A 23,711-nucleotide genomic window follows, 5' to 3' on the forward strand; every position below is an offset into this window, starting at 1 on the left:
GCCTGCCTTTCGCCATCTTGAGCGTGGCGCGGCTGTAGAGAAGGTCGGGGCGCAGAGCTCGCCCGAGGGCCTGTCCCAGTCCCCGTCTTCCGCTTAGGGTGGGTCCGTGGGCCTAACCCCCCTGAGCTGGCAAAGGTTGTGTCGGGGAGGTGCGGTAATGGAGGTTTTCTAAAAGTCTCCAAAGAACGACAGCTTCATATGAGTGTTTTTAAAAAGTAATCTAAACAGAGGGAAAGTCCTTTCTGGGGCTGAAACAACTCTCTTCAGTATAAAAAAAATTACAATAAGGAAAAGAAAACCAACATAATGCTACCAGTGGAAAACCTGTGGGCTTTTTTCTGGAGAAACTAGGAAACTAAACTTGGCTCACTCAGCAGCCACCCCGTAACTTGAGGTGGTCACAGAGGGTCTCCAGCGCCTGGGCAAGGCAGGGAACGTGGCAGAAAGGCCAAGAACAGCAGGGAGGAGAGGAGCGTGACCAGGGGCCCAGGCTAGCTCCTCAGCCTTGTCCATGGCTCCAGCAGCCAGGTCCACTCAGGGCACGGTGTAGGCCACAGTGGTCCAGGGACAGTTTCATCCCAGGCTGTAACAGAGGTCCCTTCTCTGGCCCCTGCAGCGGGGCCTGCAGGGTCCCCATGCACACAATGGGCCATCCTTGATCTTTCAAAAAAAAGTTAGTGTTGAATATAAAATTGTGGGTAAATCCAGTGCTGAAATGCTAGGAAAAGCTTGCTACAGCCATAATTGTGCTGCCTTGTGCATATGCTTTAGTTTTTAATTACATGATTGCATACCATTTTGTCCCAAAGGACCTCTGCCTCATTTAGTGCCCAGAATGGGCTGGAATAGAGTTGTGAGACAGAGTTTCCTAACCTTTGAGTGTTTGCTTTTGCAGTTGCAATAAAAATAAGTCTTCGTAATTTTTAAGACTAGAATAAAACATTGGATAATCTGCAGTGATCCCTTGCACATGACAGGCTGTTACACTTTCATCCCATCGCGAGGGTAATTGGCTCTCTAAAAGTCACTCTGAAGCATGTGAAACACCCTGGGTCAGGCAGTCAATGGTTTGAGAGTCAGAGTTTGCAGCTTGAGTCAGAGATACCAGCTTCATTCTTCCTCTGGAGTTCACTCAACATGGTTTTTATTAAAGGCTCGTTATAATCTTGACTTGTGACACAGATCTTGTCCTAAAGGCCAGCAGTGTGTCTCCTGCATCAGCCCAAGAGTTTGTGTTTGATCAGGATCAGAGGATGAAACGCTGTGGAAGTTGATATTTTTAACACTGTCAAGGCTGGCATTAGAGCTGTGCTCAAGGAGCACAATAGTGAATGGGAGAGAGCATGCGAATTTTAAAGGAAACTTCTTTTCTGCAAAACAGCATGAACACGTGGAAGAGGAAAAGTTCCAGCCCCTCCAGCTGCAGAGGGACCTTGCTTCCAGGTCTGGTCACTTAATATGTTCTGCCACTTCATCTTTAATTGTACTGAATTCTTCTATAAGCTTAAGCAACTACTGAATCATGTAATACAGCTTCTGTAATTGGTGTGAAACCGTCTCTTCTTTTTTTTTTGCCCGCAAAAATATATGTACAGGATATCATTTATACTTCAGTGATCTTCCACTGAAATACACTAACTCAAGAAATTTAAAATACCTGGGGGTTTCGATGCCACAACTCCTGTCCTTCAGTGCCATCTAGTGTTCACACGTGGAAGAGATGCTGTAACTAATGGTATTTCTCCTTGTCGGATCAATTTGCCATAATTAACACATTTTGGACATTGATAGATGGCAGTGGTAGAAGGTAGCTTTGTAAATTAAGAAAATATTTCTATATATAAAATCTAAAGATATATCTTTTTTATTTTATGGCATTAAATTCTGACACAGATCTCACATAAATTAAAATCAATAGCACTCACAAATCAAACTATATATATATATATATATATATCTCGGTTATTTATTTCTGCCTACACTGTTCTCTGTAACTAATTAGATTGCTTCAGAAAATAGTGGACACAAAAAAGAAAAAAAAAAGAAAAAACCCCACAACTGAAATAATCTATCACCCTGCTTCATTTTCAGCTCTCTTGAAAAGGAATAGCCATCCAGATCAGAGAAAAATCAAAATTTTACTTGCCAAGTAAAACTGCAAAGCTTGGAGTGACAGATCTTTTAATCCATCTACAAAAAGGAGCGAGGTGGTTTTTGAAACAAGGAGGAGACTAAAACTGAGGGATTATCCAGAAATCATGTGTCTTCCGTTTCTTATCTTTTCTCCCTTGATGTCTTTCTTTCCAGTGACTTCTTGTTCTCATCTCCAGTCCATGATCAGCTGTTAAATAGTTCATAACCATTGAAACGCTCTTGTCTGTCCTTTACTATTAACGCATCAACTTACTTAAGAGACAAACATGGGGGACTTCCAAAATCTTCCCATATTTCTATGAAGAAAGTGCTTAGCAGCCAGTAGAGATAATTCCTCCTTGAAGATCTCAGATCCTAAATTAAGATACAAATCCTGAGTAGCAAATACAATAAAAGGAATATGAATACAGAATTTCATACAATAGTTTTCTGTGTACTCAGATCCTTATAGACATATAACAAACCTTACTCTCCTCTCTGGTTATGAAAGAATTGGAAAGTCATTACACTCTGAATTAGTCCAGCTAAAAAGGAAACAAAGCAAGGTGCTCAGCTGCTTACATTCCAGTGAAAATTTAATCTAATTAGAGCAATTTCAGATCACACTTCTGGCAGCTGTGTTTATCACACTTTCTTCAAAGGATAGGAATTAGCATTGACTGACATTAGCATCCAAGCTCATTTATTCACCCACCCACATCCTACCAGCCCTTCTGAGTTTGGCTGTTTATTTAGCTCTTTAATAACACCACAGTAAATAAGATTTCATTTTGGAGGATGCATGGTTTTCGTCAAAGCATTTAGTGCAGGCTTCTTATACTGTCATGGTAGAACCCCTCTTTGCAGGTTTGATGAAAGTGTTCTCCACTTTCTGGTGGAGAAAGGTGTTCTCCAGAAGAGATGTCTTAAATGCTTAACAAGGACATAGACTGGCATCCAGAACCTCTTTTTCTTTCTTTTTTTGTCAACAACTAGAAAATATCTGGCTTTCAGCGGGGGTGGCGGGGGAGTGCCAGAAATGACCCATCAACCCATCATCCTTCAAGCTGCAGAAGACTACCTGAGACCAAAGCCGGATAGCTGACAAGGGTTTTGAACTTTGGGATTTGGGGAAGCCATGTGGTACAGAAGACTCGGTTCTCTGCTTCACAGCTGCTTTGTCCTTGCCAGCTCATACGGAGGCATGGGTGCTGCCCGTTCACTTGCGGCACACAACCTGCTATCATCTCTTGTGAACTAAAAGTAGGTTCTCGCTGGTAAAGACCATCTTTTATTTCATATTTCTGTAGCACCTGTCAAAACAGGACTTGATGCTCAATTAGAGCTGCTGGAGCACAGGAATGAGGTGGACTGATCAGAGCTTGGCTGTCCCTTTTGGAGGCAATATAGAACTGCTGCCACATCAGACCAGACACCAGAGGCATCGGCAAAAAGAATCTGCTGCCTACACTGCAACCTCAAGCCCTGGGGTGACAGAGAGAAGCAGTTAGGCTGGGACCCCATGGGTTTGTTCTTCAATTATCAGCGGTAGTTTGCATATATTCATGATTGCTCAGGGATGACAAAATACAAGAGAACGATGCCACAGGAAGAGAAAAAGCTCCTTTCAATTGCTTTCCAAAAAGAGCTAAAGCACTTGATTTTTCACCACATGGAAGCCAACTAAGCTGACAGAGCTGGTTCACAGCAGGTACCCTTCACCAAAAGATTCCCTCCAGATATCACCTTTACCCCCAACTTGACAAGAAAGCTATCATCAGGTACAAACTAGAAACAGCGAAGAAAGGCAACCTGCCAAAAGCTGAATAGGGTGGAAATGGAGCCTCCTGTGTATCTGACCCAGACAGAAATGGCTGATCGCAAGCCTCCTCTGTTGTGCTTCACTTACTTATGGAATCAGGAGAAAACCAGTAAGAGCAGCTCTGAAGCAAAGGGACAGTTGTGGGCATTTTCTGCCTTGCAGCGAAACGTCAAAAGTGATGATGGAACCGGTTGTTCCTTACCAAAGGTTTATCATGCTACATGGAGAACAGCAGCCTCCCCTAGTCAGTGTTACTGGCATTGGCACCATCTGAAAGAAAAAAAAAATCAGACCCCTCACTTAAAGATGTAATTCAGAATGTGAACAAGAAACAGCTTAGCTATAAGTTGTCTCTCCAGGGCATATGATTCTGAAGCAAAGTTAAATTAAAAAAAAAAAACCCACACCAAAAACAACACAAAGAAAACAGATGGGAGAATGACTAATGAGAATAAATTCCACTGCTTTGACCACAGCATTACTTTATCAAATCCTGGGACTTAATATGCAGCAGAATTATCATAAGACAACGGTTCTGTGTAATGGAAATAATTCAAGTTTCAATGTTTCATCCAGCAATGCAGACAGGCCTGTGGAGTGTGCCATCTTAGCTGGAACATTTATTGATGCTGACCACTGGTTTACACAGCAGGAGTTGAAAGGTGAAGAATTCAACTCTCCAGTTCTGAGATTAGGAAGAAAGGGGAATGCCAAGGAAATGAGACACTTGGCAGCCTCTGAGAAAGTGATGGAAAATTCATGGCTTTCAATCACTTACAGCACTTGTTATGCAAAAATAGGCTGAGCTCCCAGTTTTGCTTGGAGGTTGTGTCACTTCCAATCTTCCCTGTAAGACTCAAGGATGGTTTATAGTGGTGATTTGCATGTAGATGAATGAAACGTCTGCTTTCAGTGATTTTATTTCTGAAACTTGGTTTTTACTAGTTCAGAAAGAAAACAGCTTTTTGAGGGGGAAGATTACTCTTGTAAAAAATCCTCATGCTCTAAACCACTGCAATCAGTTTAACCCTTTTTTCTTAAAAAGGTTAGCACATGCAACAGAGCAGCACTGATTTGCATTTTCAGCTGACAAGCCGACGACTGGAGAATTTTGTTTATTCCGTTTAGCCAGCCAGAAACCACACAGGCCCATGCAAAACCAAATTTTGGACATGCTTTTTCTCAACTACCACAAAACTGTCAGCAAATAGCATAATTTAGACATCTTTTCAAAAGTATTGTCCAGAAAACTTGTCTTGCATAGTACTTTCCGTAATCCACTCTTCCAGATGTTCTTCTCACTTTCTTCTTGCGTACAAGCAATCAAAAAAGTGCAACGAAGAGTAGCTTAGGACAATACTCAGTATCTCCTAAGGAGATTACTGAAGCAGCACATCAACTACGATAAGTGTATTCTTTTATTAGCTTGGCTGATCTATAAAGCAAATTTACCTTCTTATGAATACTGACCAACGTTTTAGTTTGCAAAAAAAATACCGAATCTGGAGAGCAAGAATTAATAAAATCATGATGATTAGTGTTCAGCCACTTGCTTTGCTGAATATTTTAAAAAGTAAATTTTACATATTTTCAGTCAGCTAAAGTTTGTTGTTGTTTTTTTTTATTTTGCTATTCTGATGAATGAGAAAAAAAATCTGCAGCTGCCCAAAACAAAAGAGGTCTTTGCAGGCTGATTTAGGTGTATCAGGGTATTGAATTGCACTGTACTGCCCCAAGCAGTAAGCTTTGCGTACTCAGAATTGATCAGCTAACAACAGATCCAAGATCCATGCATCAGAAAATAAGAGTTTCAGTTAAATGGGAACCAGATGACAGAAGCTCCAACTATCTCCTTAGCTTAAATAAAGCAGTAGATGCCACAAAGGCCATGTTCTTCCTCACAAAACTCCTTTTTCTCTTTAATAATTGTGTTGCTTTTTTTTTCTCTGCTGAACATTAAAATCGTGCTGCACTGGGCAAAGGGAGGAGACGTTTAATGCTGTGGTTGCTGCTTTAATCAGAGATATATTGCAACGGCAACATTCAGCATTTAGTAGTTGAGACGCTTTTTGGTTCATGTTCTGAAACTTCATTAATATTTGCAAAAGCACTTTGGGAGAAACCCACTGTATCTTTAACTGGTCCGTCTTCAACACCTGTAGCCCAAGGTGGCTTTTTTCAGTCAAAGAGTCCACAACATTTCTCTCCTCAGAGCTCTCTCCACCATCTCCATGTTCCTGAAGATGAAACAGTAAAACATCAATTAGATAAAACGTAACTAATTTTGATATCTTCTGTTAGGAACCCTTAAAAATGATAGTTGTCCCCGTGCTTCTAGTTACCTTGAGCATAGAAGCTTCATCACATATGGCTGATTTATGGTAGCTTTGTATATAGCTTACGTGATGAAGTAATAACAAGACATTTTCAATACCAGAAGCCACAAAACATAGTTAAAATAGATCTTGAAAAGTAACGATACGGAAACACCAGCTGCAAATCTGCTGTTATGTTTTAGAAATGGATCGGTTCTGCTTTAGCAGCAAAAAGCTGCAAGAAGTTGGTGTTAGAACAGGATGGGTGAGCTGCGTTCATCTCTGGCTCATGTTTCAAGCAGGGTCTCAACTGCAAAGCCTCCTCTGCTACCCTTTTACTCTCAGGTTACTCCCTGCCCTACGCAAGCCCGATAAAATGTGACGAAATAGGTTTGTGTATTGAAGGCTCAAATTTAAGACTGTTACAAAGAAAGATGAATAGCATTTGATGAATGAGAATCAAGCTCAAGTGGAACAACTCAGAATATGCAAAGGTGCTGAGGGCCCCTTTAAAAATTCAGTTATAACATGCCTAAAATTTGGAAACCCTGACTACTACTTTTACAGATCCCCTTTTTCAAAGTAGACATTCACTTTAAAGAACAAACTCACAAGCTGGGACTTCAGGCCTTTGGGGTAGTTGTGTCACGCCTAAATAGCAAGAGCTTAGGCCTCATTCATCTCTAATATTAAACTTCTGTGTAAAACTATCAAACTAGAACTTGAAATACAGACTCAGTTTCAACAACTTTTGGGGGCCCTTAATTTATAGGCAGTCCTCAGCAATGCAAAGTGAGCTTAAAATGACAAAGTTCATAATCTTCTATCCCCACATGTTTAAAAAAGCCCCATCTTCTCAGTAGAATTCTATTGCTAGAAAAACCCAACTTCACCACAATTTTCATCCATCCTTAGTTACAAAATTTCATCTGGCTGATCATTTATGCAGTGTTTCCTCAAGAAGCACTAGGACGTACCAGTGATAGGATAAATGTCCAGTACAATAATCATTGTCACAGCCGTCAATAACGAGTCTCGCAGCATAACAAAGCAGGGCAGGTTATTTTCTTCCTGGCAGGAATTAGTAAAGGATAATTGGAGTTAGGTTACATTATTCAGCTGGATTACCCAACAGCCAACAACACTAATAAAAACCGGAATGTTGCAACAGAGCGATGCACTTGTAGAGACTTTCAGTGAGCTGACGACAGAAAAACATTTTAGAATTTGTTTTTTTGGGAGGGGTTTTGTGTCACCCACGTTCCCAAGAGTCCTTTGTGGTTAGACAAAGTTTTCTAAGGCGCTCCTCTGTTTCTTGACTTTATCATTGACCTTATCAATGTCTATAAATATCTGAAGGGTGGCTGTCAGGAAGATGGAGCCAGTCTCTTTTCAGTAGTGCCCAGTGATAGGACAAGGGGCAATGGGCATAAACTGCAGCACAGAAACACAAAAACACAACACAGAAATTCCACGTCAACATGAGGAAAAACTTCTTTACTGTGAGGGTGACGGAGCACTGGAACAGGCTGCCCAGAGAGGCTGTGGAGTCTCCTTCTCTGGAGACCTTCAAAACTTGACTTGTTGCGTTCCTGTGCAACCTGCCCCAGGTGATCCTGCCTTGGAGGGGGGTTGGACCAGATGACCTTCAGAGGTCCCTTCCAACCCCCATCATTCTGTGATTCTTGAGATTTTTCCTCAGGAGGTACTGCTAACACAATACCCTGACTTTGTCCCCAAAACTGGGGCCAATATTTGTCTTCAAAGCCTAGACCAATGTTGATTTCTGATTCTGCTACCAGAACTGATGCTGAAGTGAACAATCTGGCCATGCATCCACATGAACTTTGCTGTGCACCTCCACCTCATCAGTTTGGGGAATAAATCCCCTAACGTTACCTTGACTTCTTGTTTGTTCACTTTCAAATATCAATTACAATCCAAATCCAGCTTAAATGCAGTAACTTCAGAATGTACAGTACAGGAGGACTGGTGCATGTAATAGGACACATAAACTAATAATCACACTCAAAGCTCTACTAAAGCTTTCAAATAGCTTTAAGTAAAACAGTGAAAAAAAGTATTACAGAGCCAAATTTGGTCTGACAGTAGATTGTTAAAGGCTGAAATCAGTTTTTAACACCTTTTGTGGCATAAAGCATAATAGCAGAGTGAAAGCTTAATGAAGCACATCCCCTCCATTCTCGCAAGCAAGACACAGAGCCTATTTACCTGGTTCTGTGTCCTGTAGTATTCCTCTGCTGCGTATTTGTATCTGGGATTGTTGAGTCCAAACAGCGTGGCAAGTTTTGCTCCAAGGGATTCACAAGCTGAAAACACACAAAAGACAATAGCTGGAACATCCTCCTGCTAAAGGACTTTTTGCAATAGGCATTTTACATGATGGCAGAAAATTATATGGAGCGATCATACATATAAACATAAAGGATCCGCAGACAAGATGAGACAGGGCACTATTCATTTACTTAGTGAAAATCTCCTCCTTGCTTGAGAAAGCTCCTTCATAATCCAGCCTTTACAACTTTTTCCAAAGGTTGGGCCAGCATTTCTGGAATAGCCATACCTCACTTACTCCATTCCCTGACTAAAAAATTTCTTACAGGCTATGTTTCAATTAAACAAATTTACCTTGGTTTAATTTGTTATATGACCTCATTACTCGCTGAGAACAATTACCATTTCCACTCCCTTATGTATGTCTGCCTTGTTCTGCTTAGGGGATAAGAAATGGAACTGGTATCTCTTACATTTTAGGCAGTTGCTAAAGAAAATGAACTCACTGCAACTACTTCCAGGCCCCACCTTTTCAGACGCAGCACTGCCCTGCCTACGGCAAACCGACAGACATGGCCGGGAGTAAACCTCGGCCAGCGCAGCCCTGCTGTCAGCTTTCTGAGACAATGCTCTTCCAGCTATTGCTATCACCCTTTTTCTTTTTGTTTATGGCCTCAGGTCCTGCCTCTGGGCTGGTTTCTCCTGCTACACCTTACATCCTCTCTACATGTGCACCATGCTCTCCCTTTAGTTATGCCGGTCCGATTTCAGATGTGCAACTGCTCTTCATAAAACTGCGGTAGATTTAGCTCAAAACCAACATACTTGCTGCCTACTAATTAGTATACCATATTGTAGGTCACACTGATTGCAATACAGTAATAAAAGTCACTTATCAGAAACTTACTTTTCAGTTGCTGATATTCTGTTGTTAGCACTGTAGTATTTTATTCCATGCAGGGAAGAAAGAGACTTCCAAATATTTGAAAACATGGGTAGGAGTAAAATAATGTTTTTTCTCTAATCCATGTTACAACAATTCTTTGCTTGCTTCACTGCTGTAAATCACAGAGGCACTAGACATTTCAGAGTCCTGAGATTTCACAGTGATAGTCACTGGTTCAGCTTTTGCTATTCCTCTGAACATTTGCCCAGGATCCAAATATACAAGCTGGAGAAAGATTCATGTGTAGAAGGGACACAGGGCAAGCCATGGAATTACTTCTTTTTTTCCCTAGCATGCTTAGATTTTTTGAAGAGACTACCTGAAAGTGAACTTAGTTAAAAGAAAGCTGAGTGGCAGAGCCACCTGTTCAAAGTTAGGACATACACTTTGGAGGTTTTTTCATTACATTTTGTCATTAAATTCCCTACTTATGTTTAATAATGGAAAAGGGATGGTGTATACTGTGATCATATATCATTTTCCCCCTATGACTCACGCCTCCTTATCAGTTGGAGACGGAGGAATTTGGAGCACTGCCTTTGGTTGGGATTGCAGGGTGAGGAAAGCTGTTGTCTATAGGACCCCACCCTCCGTCATGGACAGCTTGGAATATGTGGATGAAACAGAAGACTGAGAAGGAAGAAAAGATGGTTTTATAACTAAGGCAGCTGACACGGGGAGTCAGACACTAGGGCAGCCTCTGCCCTACAGCTCCCGTCCGATCCCTGTGTGAATTTTGGCAGTTCGTAGCTGCCTGATATTTGCTGGCCGAGCTCAGGTTCGAAAACACTTCCCATGCTTTGGCAGAAGCGTTGACCATTCATAGTCACTACAGATAGACACAATAGGAACACTCTCCACAGTGTAACATGCTAAATGTCCCATGACATTTCTAGCTGGATACTCTCAGTTAGCTGTCTGCTGACAATCTTGACTCTTCTCTTTGTATTGTAAAAAATTTTATTTGCAGAGCATTCAAGTACTTACCTGACACCACTCCTCAAGAGTCGGGGAGGAGATGAACAAGTCCCCATTCTGTACTACATTTCGACGTTGCACAGCAAATAAAGGAGGACAGACTGCATGGATATATAAAATACACTGAAAATAGGCCATGCTCTCTTGAATGAGCAACTGTTCCATGGATGAAGTCCTCTGTAAAAAGTCGTGCGTGACCTTGTAATTAAAGCCTATCATGCTGCATAAGGACAGAGGACTGAACTGAGATTTCATATAGCTTGTCATATTTTTTTGCTTAACTAATTTTGCCATCTTCAGTTGCTTTTTGATGTTTAATTGCAAGGTAATAATTTTTATTTATAATTAATACATCACACTGTAATAAACAAAAATTAACTTAAGCATCTGCTATAATGCTATATATGGAGATGTGATGTTTATTTAAAAAAATCACTGGCAGCAAAAAGCACATTTGATGTGAGAGGATGGGATGGCAGCCAGTAGCTTCATGTTGCTTCAAATAAAGAAGGTCAGCCACAGGTCTGATTTTTCTTACAAAAGTTACCAATATTTCACTGTCAGAACAGAGGAACAGACAGAGCAGGGCTCTGCCTTGGACGTTTATACTTAGTGTTTTCATTAGTGAATGGGTTGATGCAATAGATATATCTGTAAATATATTTTTGTAAACAACTGAGAGTAACATGGAAAAGAAGAATACAATTCTAAAGAATGTCTAAAAAAGAAATATTCTGAAAAAAACCCCAGGATGTAAGGAAATAATTTCAGGGTTCTGCACTTAAACAAGATGGGAAACAGCTGCTTAGGTAGCAGATATGCACTACTCTGTCTTGGTGAGCCCCAGCTGGAGGCTTGTGTTCTGTTTTGGACATGACAACATTTGAAAAGCATGTGGACAAATGAGAGAAAGTCCAGAGGACAGTAGTAAGAAGAGTAAATATCTCAGGAACTAAGACTAAGGCAGAAAGATGCCAAGGGATGGTGATGGTTAGTCTACAGACAGAAAAACTACAGGGAGGTACGGTAACATTTAAATACAGGAAAAGATCATGAAAGACAAGAGGATAATTTGTTGATGAGCCAACAGAAGAACTTGAAATGCAGACAGCATGATCTACGTGAAATAAAGAAAACTCTATTAGTGAAAGGATTCAAAAACACTACAACTGATTACCTGGGGAGCTGGTGCAGTAACCATTCCTAGAAGTCTTTAAGAAGAAATTTGACAAGCCTGTCAAGACTTGACTTACCTATCAAGCCCCATCTCTCTTGGGGCAAGAAGCCAGACAAAATGGTCCATCCTTAATTAGAATCGTCTTATTCTGATTCTCCTGCGAGTGCTTTCTGCCACGCTGGTCTAACCATGAAGGTTGCACAAAATTCATAACATACCTAACATGCTGCACCCTGGTCGTTACCTACCTGCGTGATAATAAGTATTTTCTATTCTTTTCAAATTCCTCTTTTGCTCTAGGCTGCCTCTAGAGATAGAAAAGCAAAGAACGCTCCTTTCTGGGTATTGTAAAATGTGTCCTTTGGAAAAGAACAATAGGCTGATACCAAGCAATCTGGTCTGAATTATTTAATTATTGATAGCGTTTATATCGTCTGACTGAAAGAAAATACCTAATTTTAAAAATTATCAGGTGTTTTAAATCCTGGTGGTAATCACTTGAGACAATGCCACTAAGTATTAAAAGAAGGAGAAAAAACAGCACAGTACCAGCTTTGTTCCTTGAATAGCGATTGCATCTCAGATAATCCACCCCTAAAGTGAGCTAATCAATCAAATTAAAAAAAAAAAAAAAAAAGAAAACTTAATTTACTAAGAAATTAAGTGGTTGCAGTTCAAACTGCCCAAAACCAGAGATACAGCCCCCAAGGGGAGTGTGGACTACAGAGCAGAAACAAGAAGAAAGCTCTACTTTTGAACGTAAAGACAAGCTTAGCCACGAAGTTGCACTAAACACAGTCCTGCACCATTCTGCTTGCAATATGAAGTGATCTGTCAGTTTGCAAAGAAAGCTTGTAGCCTGTTTTAACTGATCTCCTCACACTGGCCAGACTCAGCTAATACATTATTTGCTTTAAATAATCCCACCATGACCGGCAGATTTTGCTAGGACAGTTAGTGTATGCAGCAGCTATACAGAGATCTCAATTTGGAAAGATACAAGTCTCGGAGATACATCACCTGTATCCTGTTTGCCAGTTCGCCAAACCAAACGAGACAAAAATGACGAACTTGCACGTTTTCTTCTGAGAATTCATAATTACGTGCCTGAGGTCTCCGGATGGAGGGTTCATGTTAACCTCATTTGTGTCATATTTAACGTGGCTATTGGAAGATTCACTTTGCTGTCTTTGTAAATACCACACCTTCTATATTATTGACTTTCTCCATTTTTAATACTGATGTTTTGCTGCGTGGAGATTTCTTGTCATACTCATGATTTCTTCTAAACACCCACTGGCAAATCCTCCTGTATGCTGCTGCACTCCTAATCTGCAGATGCTCAGTGGATGCTGATTGTGTCCCGTCCTTCAGATGTTGCGTGCACGGCGCACTACTGGTACGATTTACTGAGGACTGTCATGGTTTATCCCCGGTCGGCAGCTAAGCACCACACAGCTGCTCACTCATTCCCCAGCCCTGTGGGATGAGGGAGAGAGTTGGAAGGGTAGAAGTGCAAAAACCTGTGGCTTGAGATGAAGACAGTTTAATTACATTAAAAAAAAAAACAAACCTAAAAAGAAAAAAAAAAAACCAAAGAGGATAAAACCCCAAAACCAAGAAAAATAAGTGATGCAAAAAACCCCAATCGCTCACCACCAACCAACCGACCGACCGATTCCCAGCCAGCCCCTGAGCAAGGGCAGCCCCGGCCAGCTTCCCTCCCTCCAGTTTGATTGCTGAGCACAGCCTGGTATGCTGTGGGATATCCTTTTGGTCAGTTGGGGTCAGTTGTTCCACCTGTGTCCCAACTTCTTGCGTACCCCCACCCTGCTCGCTGGCAGGGCAGTCAGAGGAGCAGAAAAGCCTTTGGTTTACTTTTCCAGCTGCAGAATGCCTCATTTTCCCACCTCATGGCCTTTTACCCCCCACCCTGCCCCTTCCCCGTGGCCATGAGGACACCATCTGATGGCCTCAGCTTTGGCTAGTGGTTGGTCTATCTTGGGGCCAGCTGGAACAGGATCTGTCCAATATGGGGGCAACTTCTGGTGTTTTCTCATAGAAGCCATCCCTGAAGCCTCCCCACTATCAAATCCTTGCCACGTAAACCTGACATATGACCTCAGAGAAGCCCTACACGGGTGTACACAACATTACACCACTTTCTTTCCAAAGGGCAGATTCCTTGAAGAGGCTGCCAGGCCCTGGGACAGGGCAGCCACAGGGACAGAGGGCAAGAGATTGTCAAGAGTTTGTCAGTGTTCCTGCTCCATGGGCTTGGCAGTGACATTTATGGAAGGGTAGCTGCTTACCTGGTCACAGAGCATGCATGGGCTCCTGGACATCACCACGTAAGTAATTAAAGATGTCCTTTTCAGTGTAACTTGACATAAAGGATGTAACTTGTTACACCTCTTCCCGTGGCACTTCAGGACATGGTTTAGTGGGCATGGTGGTGTTGGGTTGATAGTTGGACTTGATGATCTTAAAGGTCTTTTCCAACCTTAATGATTCTGTGATTTTAAAGCTGCAATATCGCTCCTGGGTGCGCCCTATGCAGCCATCAGAGGGCCTGCTGCCTGTACCAACTTCATGCTGTTGACCAGACACCACAAAACTGCAGGAAAATATAAGCTCAGCTGACCCTTTGTGGCCATAACTCCGCTGTGGTACTGTGGGAATTTATAAATTCAAGAGTGCTGTTGTTCTGGTGCTGTTATGCACTGTGTTACATTTTTCTGGGGGGGGAAGGTACTGACTAACTTGATGAGGGCAAAAATTGGGGAAGTACCGTCAGCAGAGAAGAGGATCTCGGTATCACAGAGAAGGTACCCGACCCTAATATTTTACAGCAATTCAACAGTGCAAATGCAATCTTCCATCTAGGGGCTATCAAAATTGACACTGTAAACTGAAGGCGAGTCATTCTTTGGGAAAGACAGGCAGAAAGATTGGGGGCATGAAGCAAAATGATTAGAGACCACCATGTGGCTCTGACAGACAGATGTGATTCTTGGAGACAACAGGACATGCATGTCTGGTTCAGATACGGAAGACTTTAACATGTTGTACTAGTGAAGCTTCATCTAGAATAATAGACAGATGCCTGGCTTTCAAGGATCAGGAAACATGAATTTGAATATGCAAATAAGGACTCAGGGTGATCAGAGGAACTGAAACCTTATTTTATGAGAGTAACTTAAAGATTGATGGGAGCTGCCACAAAGGCGACCCAGTAAACATACTGAGAAAGGATAACTCCTTAGCCGGAGTCCTGAGGCATCCCTGATAAGCTCAGCAGAAACCACTGTGATGGGGAGTAGTTGGCCAGACAGAAGAAACCCTGATGGGTACAGGACAAAGAAACTGTGATCATGAACCAGGAAACAGGAGTCAGCAACAACTATTCCGGGATCTGATGCTCTGCACCCACTTACATATTGACACCAAAAAGGTATAAAAAGTAACTCAACACTGACCCAAAATGAACTTCTCTGCACGCAATCTCCCAGACAGACCAGACCGCAGTCAGATCATGACAAATGCTACAGAAACACAGACCAGAACAAGACCTTCTTACCCAAATGGCTCACACTCTCAATATAAGCCAACTGACAGTAAAGAGATGTTCCCCACCGCAGCAGAAGACAAGCAGAGCCAACCCTTTCAGGCTGACTGCACTACAAGGACGCTGCTTCCGTAGCTCTCGCAAAAGCACAGGCACATCGTGTAAGTTCCCGACACTCCTCACATCACTCCAGCAGCAGCAGCGGATCTCTCTGCCGGTCACTGCACTGAGTTGCTTTGCCCTCTGCCAGTACACCAGTAGCTCTGCCCTAACTGGACTTCCGCTGCCCTAAGATCCCACCACTTGTCTCCATCTGAACCTCAGAGCTACCCTGCACTTCACAACTGGGCCTCTGCATTACCTGCTCATTAAGCAATGAACAGGAGACCACTTTTGATATCCTCATGCTTCTTCAAGCTGTTCCTTCACTGACAGAAAAGAGCAACCTCGATTTATTTAGGCTTCCCATCAGCCTTGATCTGATCTGAAGTCACAGTTTAGAGAAAAATCCAGCAGATTTTTCCATTTTGCCCAGGATAACAACATTCAACCTTGCATTTTCCAAAGCTATTGAAAACAAATGAGTATAGGACTTGCCCCTCAGATGCCCACCAGAATCTCAGCTTTCAGTTTTGTAAAGCCAAGTCTCTATTTGTTATGGCTTCAACAGAAAATTTCAAAATATAAACAGAAGCAAGCAATGTGTAGACATCTATATATAATCTGAAAAGGCAGTTTTGTGGGTTGAATAGTCCACTCATCCACTTTATCCCAGTGATGTTAGCAATAAGCATCAAAGCATGGAAATCTAATGGCTTTTTTTTTTTTTTTTTGCCCCTCCGTCACTTAGAAGTGGGCATGAAAAGCAGCTTGCAAAGGTACTATGAAAAGCACACAGTAAGATAGGTAGGTTCTTTCACGTCCAAGGAGCTGCTCAGCTTTCTGAAGTCTGAAGAAAAGCATTCCAAGTAACTCATCATCTCTTTTCAAACCAACATGAGGGAAATTGTGGGTCTTCAGGAGTTCCCAACACAAACCAGCGGCTTCCTGTAACTTGGAAAACCGTTTTAGAGTTAGTAGCAGACTGCTGCTTGAAAGATTACTTTCCTGAAGCTGAAAAGATTTCCTTGTGGGAGAAGGAAACAAAAATTCAGTCCAGTACCTACATGCTACAATTATGAACATTCTCCAAATGTAAGGACCTCTTTGGTTAGCTCCCTGATTGAATGGATGAATCTGACGTCAGACAGCAAAAATCCTGTAAAGTAGAAAAATGTTAGTTTCTAAACTGGGGAGGAAGGTTTGTCTTAAACTTGATATCCAGGACATTGTCAAATTCCCAATGCTACGCTCAAAACAGTCCAGTCTTCACATTCCTACAACATTATTTGGTATTATCAAAATTAAGTAAAAGATAGTTTTAGACAGCCAAACATTTCTTATTCTCTAAGGACTACATAGACACTGAAATTCTCTAAGTCACTGGGAAGCAGGAAAAATATTATAGAATTAGTTAGACTTTTACTCAAGTCACAACATGCATTAATGAAACCACTTTTTCTGTAGGTTTTTCCAAAGTACCTTGTTGAGGGACAAAAATTTATTTCAGAGGGAAATAGACACTGGAGTCCGACAGAGACTATTTTTTTCTTCTAGAAACTGTGCTTTTAGCCTGAGAGGCTAAAAGGTGTTAGTGTGTATTTACACTAAAAACTGAAAGAGCCAACCATGGCTCTGAAAATGAAAAAACACGTTTCCTACAAATCTACTTGCCACCTACTGGTGGCCAGCAACCTGCACTTCCCAAATAACCCCTTCACATAGTATATAGAATATCGCACAATGTCACAGAACTTTGTAAGCACTAGGATTTTGTACAGGCATATCAAATCATACCTAATTATTTTTTTTAAATGTAAGTTTGGAAATTCCACTTCCTCTTTGTCTGCAACATGACTTGAAGTGCTTCACTGTAGCTACTACTTCCATAGGCACCCAATTCACGTATCTTGCCCATTTAAGTCCTCCTTTGGGCACGGATAAAGTATTCTCTATAATTATTACATTTTCATTAAATCGGAGAAAGTAACATTCAAGACAAGACTCTGTTTCTTGTTACTATACTTAAAATTTTAAATGATGAAACAAAACCTGATGCATTAAGATTGTTTATTTTAAATGGTATTCTGAAACTCGTGGTTATATACAAACTTTCAAACTATGAAGCTTAAGATTGCGTGGTGACTGTCTTCACAAAATAAGGCAGCTTGGTCAATCTCATCAGAGCCAGTTTCTACTGATTATTCAGAGTACAGGACGGCTTCAAGAAGGTTGTAACCCATGCAGGCACCAACACCCAAGGAGGCAGGCCTTCCTCTACAAAAAGCTGATTAAGGGCCCCCTCAGTTACCATGTGGCATCTGTTGAATTTGAGAGCATCACCAGCGGGGAAAGAGCTGAGTAAATCCAACGGTTGCTGTAGAAAGGCCATTATGCTGCACTCACAATCTGGAGACAGGTACCCACTACAGGGGCTTTTCCAGGCCAGTCATACTTGCTGTGCTCGATTCCTCACTCAGCTAGGTCAGATCAGGGAAAAAGGAGAGAGGAGAGAGGGGAGGGGGAGAGGGGAGAGAGGGAGGGAAGAGGGGGGAGGAAAGGGGAGATAAAAGCAGCTTATGCTGCTGATAATTTGGCAACAAACTTTAGAGCCATCTCTTTTAAATTTTTTTTTTTAGGGATCATTAATAGGCATGAACAGGATTTATGTGAATGCTGAAACTTCAGTTTAGATACTAGGTGCAGGGATGGGGTGAAATGTATTGTCCCAGAGCCAACAGACAGAAACATTTTGTTGCTCTGAACTGACATGGAAAGCAGAGGAATTGCTGCCTCCTCTCATTTTCCCCCAACACTAAAGGTAGCGATATGCTTCATGAGTTTATTTTATACACAGACAATTAAAAAGATATTTCAGTGTTGCTTCCCATAAAAATCTTACCAATAGCACAGTACTGAAATCAGTGCAACAAAATTAAAACGACAGGAAGGGATATTTACAACCATATTGTGTTGTACCAAAATGGCAAAATCAGAAATTTCTAAAGTGCAAAGTTGGCTATATTCTATGCAGATACAGGGATCTGTGTTCTTGCTTATACTATGAACCAATACCATCATCACAGATGCACCACATATTCATGCTGAACATTTAAGTGACCAAACATCACCCTTAGGCTGACAGGCAAAACTCCTCTACCGAATCAAGTGGGAGGCAGACATCAGCACCCCAGGGCCAGATTTAGTCCCTCAATTTCTAGGAGTGTCACATGCCGGATGGAGATTAACTACTGTAAACCCAGGAACATGAAACATGGAGGACGTGTATTTAAATACACGGAGGAAGGTATTCAAATCGAAATCTTACAAAGAGCTTAACAGTTTGTTTTATAGTCGATTAAAGACAATCACTGCACTTTTAAAAGCACAAAATAGAGGGCCCAGCACTCCATATTTTATTTAGCTGCAGTGTTGTCCTAGTTCAGACTGGGCATAAATTTTTAAAGACTATTTACATCAACAAGATTTGCAGGTTTAGCCATGAAAGCCTCTAAAACCAGAGAGAGGCCACAAAAACAGGCTCTTGCAGCATTAGACTATTAAAAAGTCACCGTTCAAAATACTTCAATTCTTAAAAATTACTGAAGGAAATCATAATAGAAGGAACCTGGCTGCTAGGTTTCCAGATTAACTGAAACTCCCAGTCAATTCGTCCATATTCTTAAGCATATTGGACAGTTAATCTACATACTATTTACAACGATTCTTGCTACTACCCAACAAAACCAAAGTGAAAACTGCTTGTTGACTCACAGCTCTCTATACTTTGCAAACTAAACTGTCTCCAGTTTCTTATTTTGGGGCAAAACTATCCAATGTTTGCCATAGGATTCTAACTACGAGTAAACAAAGTTTGTCTTGAAAAGCAACATGTTAAGTGAATTGGTTTGTTCCACTAGTCTATTTTTAAACTACTACATCATATTTACTGAAACAGCTACAGCATAAGAGGTTACACAGCTAGGCTGAAGTTATGCCATAATCTGACTCAAATCACTTGGTTATGCCCCAGACTATTTACAGTGAACTTGATTCAAACAAACCACTTGGTTTGAGAAAGCATCCAAAGAATTAATAATTGCAAGTCCGTAAAATAATCTTTCCTAAGAACTTGGTTGGGAATGATTTATTTGTCATCTGTTAATTTTATTTTAAGACACTCATATACTGAAACACACCTCATCGGAAGTGAGTCCCAGCACCCACACATGCATTAGCAAACAAGGGTAAGTCTGTGCCACAGCGTGTAGCAGATGGAAGGTAAAATGAGGGGAGGAGGGAAAATGGAATCTAGTCTACATAGAAAGAAAATTAATTAGATTGAGACGTGTACTTCTTAACACACAGAGGCATCTCAAAAGCAATGAGTAACTAAAAAAAATCATGGTTATGCAACTGAGTTAACTGCATCTTGATCCTTAAAAGGGGCAGGCTAAGCAAATGTAAATGGTTACAGCTGTAATAAGTTTTTACGAGAATTAAAACTGTATTGGCAAAGTAGCTCCACACTCCATTCTGGCAAAACCTAAGTTGGTCTTTTTAATAATGGAATTAGTCTACTAAGTCAGCTGATCAAGTTATGAACAGAGCTGAGTAACTCTTCATAAAGCATACCCCAAGCCCTTGTGGAGCATCAGAAGAAACGGATCGATTTTAGATATAAATTCTAAATGATTTTACACTTATTTTTGTATGCAGAATTGGCTGAACAAAAAAATCCATCACTGGAAACAATGAGTTCTGCATTTGAACCATCCACAACAGCCAACATAAGATTCTCTTTGCCTTTTGCAGCAAAGAATCATGTAGTTTGGTCTAGTACCTCAGGAAGAGTCTCGAGTTTCCTATTAACCTCTTCAACAGCTTTTGTTCCACAGATCTTCAGGAAGCTACACATCCGCCCTCTAAGCTAAGTTACTCTAAGTCCTATGAAAGATTTCAAACAGAAGCACTGAACTACACCACAGTGGAAGATAAACTGATCCACACAGTATGAAGCAAGGAAAGTGTTTACAGTATACGTCATGGTAAGTGCATATGCCATCGTGTTTTGTTGAAATTGGAACAGTTTCTTTCTCAGGTAACGTGAAGTGCAGTAACGGGTACCCAGAGATCGCCAGGCCCTTACTTCAACACGTACATCAAGTTCTTTTGCATTTGCAGTGAATCAGAAAGCTATGTTTTTGTTGACACGGGTGTTTTGGAGTGGTCAGCACTAAAGAATGTTATCACATTTTCCACAGTAGGCAGAAATGGAAGAAGCACGTTTTACAAAATACTTTCTTTTTCGGTCTTGACTGGGTTTGGCTTTTGGCAAGTTCTCACCATAAAGAGCTGATTCCAGTGCAATACTGCAAAAGCTGAGAAATAGCACTGTTGACATATGGCATAAAGGAAATCTAGAGCTTGGTTTCCCTCCCAGTTGTGCCATCATCTTTCCTCCCTGTTCTCCTAACAGCTTCTCATAGACACTACTCAGATGGAAACACAGCATCTGAGTTATAATTCCATTACCTTATGCATGACAACTTCATGAATTCAAATGGAGCTTTTCTAGTGCCAGGAGATTTTAACTGTCTGCAGCTTTCAAACTTACTAAATCTGTCAAGATTCAAAAACACTGAATGAATGACACTGTGATGCATTACTTTTAAACACCTTCATATTGCTGCATCACTGTCACATACACTTTGATATTAAGGTTTTTAATTTAAGGACAGACTAGCTGAAGTACTTTACTATAAATTCTAATTCAAGAACCCTAATCTATAGAGGAAAGAACAGAGGCTGATCATTTCAGAAGAATATAAATAGTGCTCCAGTTATGCAGAACTTAAGGTTTTCCAAGTTCTGTGAAATACCACTAGGGTGTTACAAACCAAACCCAGATTTTCTTCGCTCACTGCAATTAAGTGAATCAGAACACAACAGGGTGTTAAGCCTTAATGACAAAACCTGAATAAATATAACTGTTCATGCAAACTTTTGTTTGCAGAATTTGACATTATATAGCATATAATTTAATGGAAAAATCCTCAATTGTTACAATCATGATACTTCCTTTGCTATTTGTGGGTAGAAACTAAACCCACAAAAAGAAACTCTCTGGAGGCACAATAGGAACATTTAAGCCCAGTCATTCTATGATATCCCACTAAAACCAAAAAAAAGTCAGATATAAATAAACTCCTAGAAATTTACCACATTCTCAAGCAAGATAGATGCATACTAACAAAGTAAATTAAATTAGGTTTCTGAATTAAAAAAGAAGGATCAGAAAAGGGGAGATAAAGACTTAAGCGCCAGAGTCCAATTAATACAATTTCAAAGTGAATTCAAAGCACTTATGGCACTTAAGAAATCTGGCATCCACTGTCTTTTTGAGGCTTTATATCTGGTTCCTTCAGAGGTTTTACTTCTTCATCTGGTTTTGGTTTAGCCTGCAAACAAGAAGAAGAAAAGCCCTAAAAACCACAAGTACAAACCACTGTGTCTGCACAGTATTTAGTCACGGCTAGCTTTACATATTCTAATCTAACCGTCCTCTCTCTTTTCAAGGCTGAAGGCTTTGAGCAAGCCTCAAGCAAGGGCGAAAAGCCAAATATTCTCTATTTCAGCATCCTTAAATAATCCTTTTCTAAAAGAGAACCCTTCTGTAGCATTCACTCCTGTAACATTTCACCACCTTCTACACATTAAAGAACTTCCTCCTATTCGGGTCTTCAAAAAAATGACTCCTAACTTCCAGATGCTGACAGTATGGCAGAGAGGTTAACTGACTTGCCTCCTGGCACAGTGGAAATGTGAGCTCAGGTGGCAGCCTTGTGTCTATGTCCTGCACTGAGCTGGGGTGCATTACAGAAGAGCACAATAGTAACTCTGTATTATACACCAGAATAAATCTAACGGGAAAGAATAGTACGTAAGATTATCTTACAGTGTCATCCTTTGGCCTCTGGGTGAGATCAAATGCCGCAAGTGTTTCAGGAGTCCAGTGTGCGTTCAGGGCAGGAAATTCAAAAGGAACAGGCTCTACTAAGCCATAGTTTGCTTTCAGTTCCAGCTGGGGAGCCTCTGCTGGCACCTTCTGAAAATAGCTGTAAAAGAACATAGCAATATATTTAAACCACAATGCACTATCTCTGCAAGTCTCGTTTGCAATTCTAAAGGAAACCAATCTGTTTCCGTTTTTTTGTTTTGTGTGTGTGTGTTTTGTTTTGGGTTTTTTTTTTTTTACAGGGGCAATCATTGCTGCTCCCTTCCATTTCATTAAAGCACTATCAAACATGCATTCTGTCAGCAAGATTCGGAAGAACAAAAGCAATTCCTTCTTGCTATTCATCCCCTTAATAGCTAGGTGGGGTTTTTTTCCTACTTGATAGTGCTCCAATGAGAAGAGCACCTTTTGTCCAAAAAGACCTTCAAAATCTGAACGAGGACTTAAAAGACTTCCCAAGAAAGATGAAGAGGACAGTTCTTTTCCTAAATCAGTCTTAATGTGCCACAGTGCACACCAGCAACCACATTGCAACACCCACAAAGACTTGCTGCAACACAAATCCTGAATGAGGGTGTAAATCTACCCTTGGCAAACCAACAAGAGCTGAAAACTGATCAATACTGACACATGCTACCTTACTTCCTGCGCTGCAGCAGAGCTCTGTGGCAGGCACACCTCCCAAAACAGTCACTGGTTATCTGGTTTCTCTTTCTAAGTTTGTTTCTAGAGGGATATGGATTTGCTGAAATCTCCTGTATGCTGTTGTTGTAAGCTATGACAACAGTTATTGGAACCAAAGCAGAGTACAGAATTTCTTTTCCTATTTGCAGTTCAGCTTGATGTACTTGATAATCCTTTTTGTTTAGTCAATTCCCCTATTATGCAGGTCTTTAAATATCATAAAGGGACATAATAAACCTGTTATGGAATACTAAATCAAAAGAGGAGGGGAGAAAGAAATGTGCAAAAGAATTCTAAAGCCAAATTAATTTTGCTATTTTAAACTGCTTCCAAACTCTTTTTGGAAGGGGGCATTAACTAACAGAAAGCCCTGTTCACCATATTAATTGTACTTAGATTGGTTAAGCTCCTAGCACCCTAAGCATATTCTTCACTGAAGGCATGACTGTGTTTTGACTTCCCTGCTAACAAAGCAGAACCAGCTACACATCTTCTCCATTTCCTCTCTGTCGCCTTTTGTCTACTAGATCCCAGCAGCTGGGAAGAGGGCATTAGAGAAACACATCAGCCTCTGAAGGACTTTCTCTTGTGCAGAAGGAAAAGAAACAAAGTGGCTGAGGAATGAAGGAAGAAAACTGCCTAACCTCTCCAGCATGTCAGTCCAACCTACCCTGCT

At 41.0% G+C, this 23,711-nt stretch overlaps 1 protein-coding gene across 2 annotated transcripts in view; it reads right to left on the reverse strand.

Moving 5' to 3' along the window:
* Nucleotides 1-21,151: 21,151 nt before the first annotated feature.
* The window catches only part of BROX (BRO1 domain and CAAX motif containing), a 13,450-nt gene continuing 10,890 nt past the window's right edge, over nt 21,152-23,711 (reverse strand). Inside the window, exons 12-13 of one of the 2 annotated variants that reach the window (XM_010289994.1) lie at nt 22,292-22,451; nt 21,152-21,794 (exon numbers count right to left, since the gene is read on the reverse strand). In XM_010289994.1, the coding sequence (XP_010288296.1) occupies nt 21,708-21,794; nt 22,292-22,451 (247 nt within the window). In that variant the 3' untranslated portion in view covers nt 21,152-21,707. The remainder of the gene's footprint in view (nt 21,795-22,291; nt 22,452-23,711) is intronic. The other variant, XM_010289995.1, reaches the window with a different exon arrangement.

The sequence above is a fragment of the Phaethon lepturus genome, unplaced genomic scaffold (genome assembly GCF_000687285.1).
Source record: "Phaethon lepturus isolate BGI_N335 unplaced genomic scaffold, ASM68728v1 scaffold20416, whole genome shotgun sequence".
NCBI lineage: Eukaryota > Metazoa > Chordata > Aves > Phaethontiformes > Phaethontidae > Phaethon > Phaethon lepturus.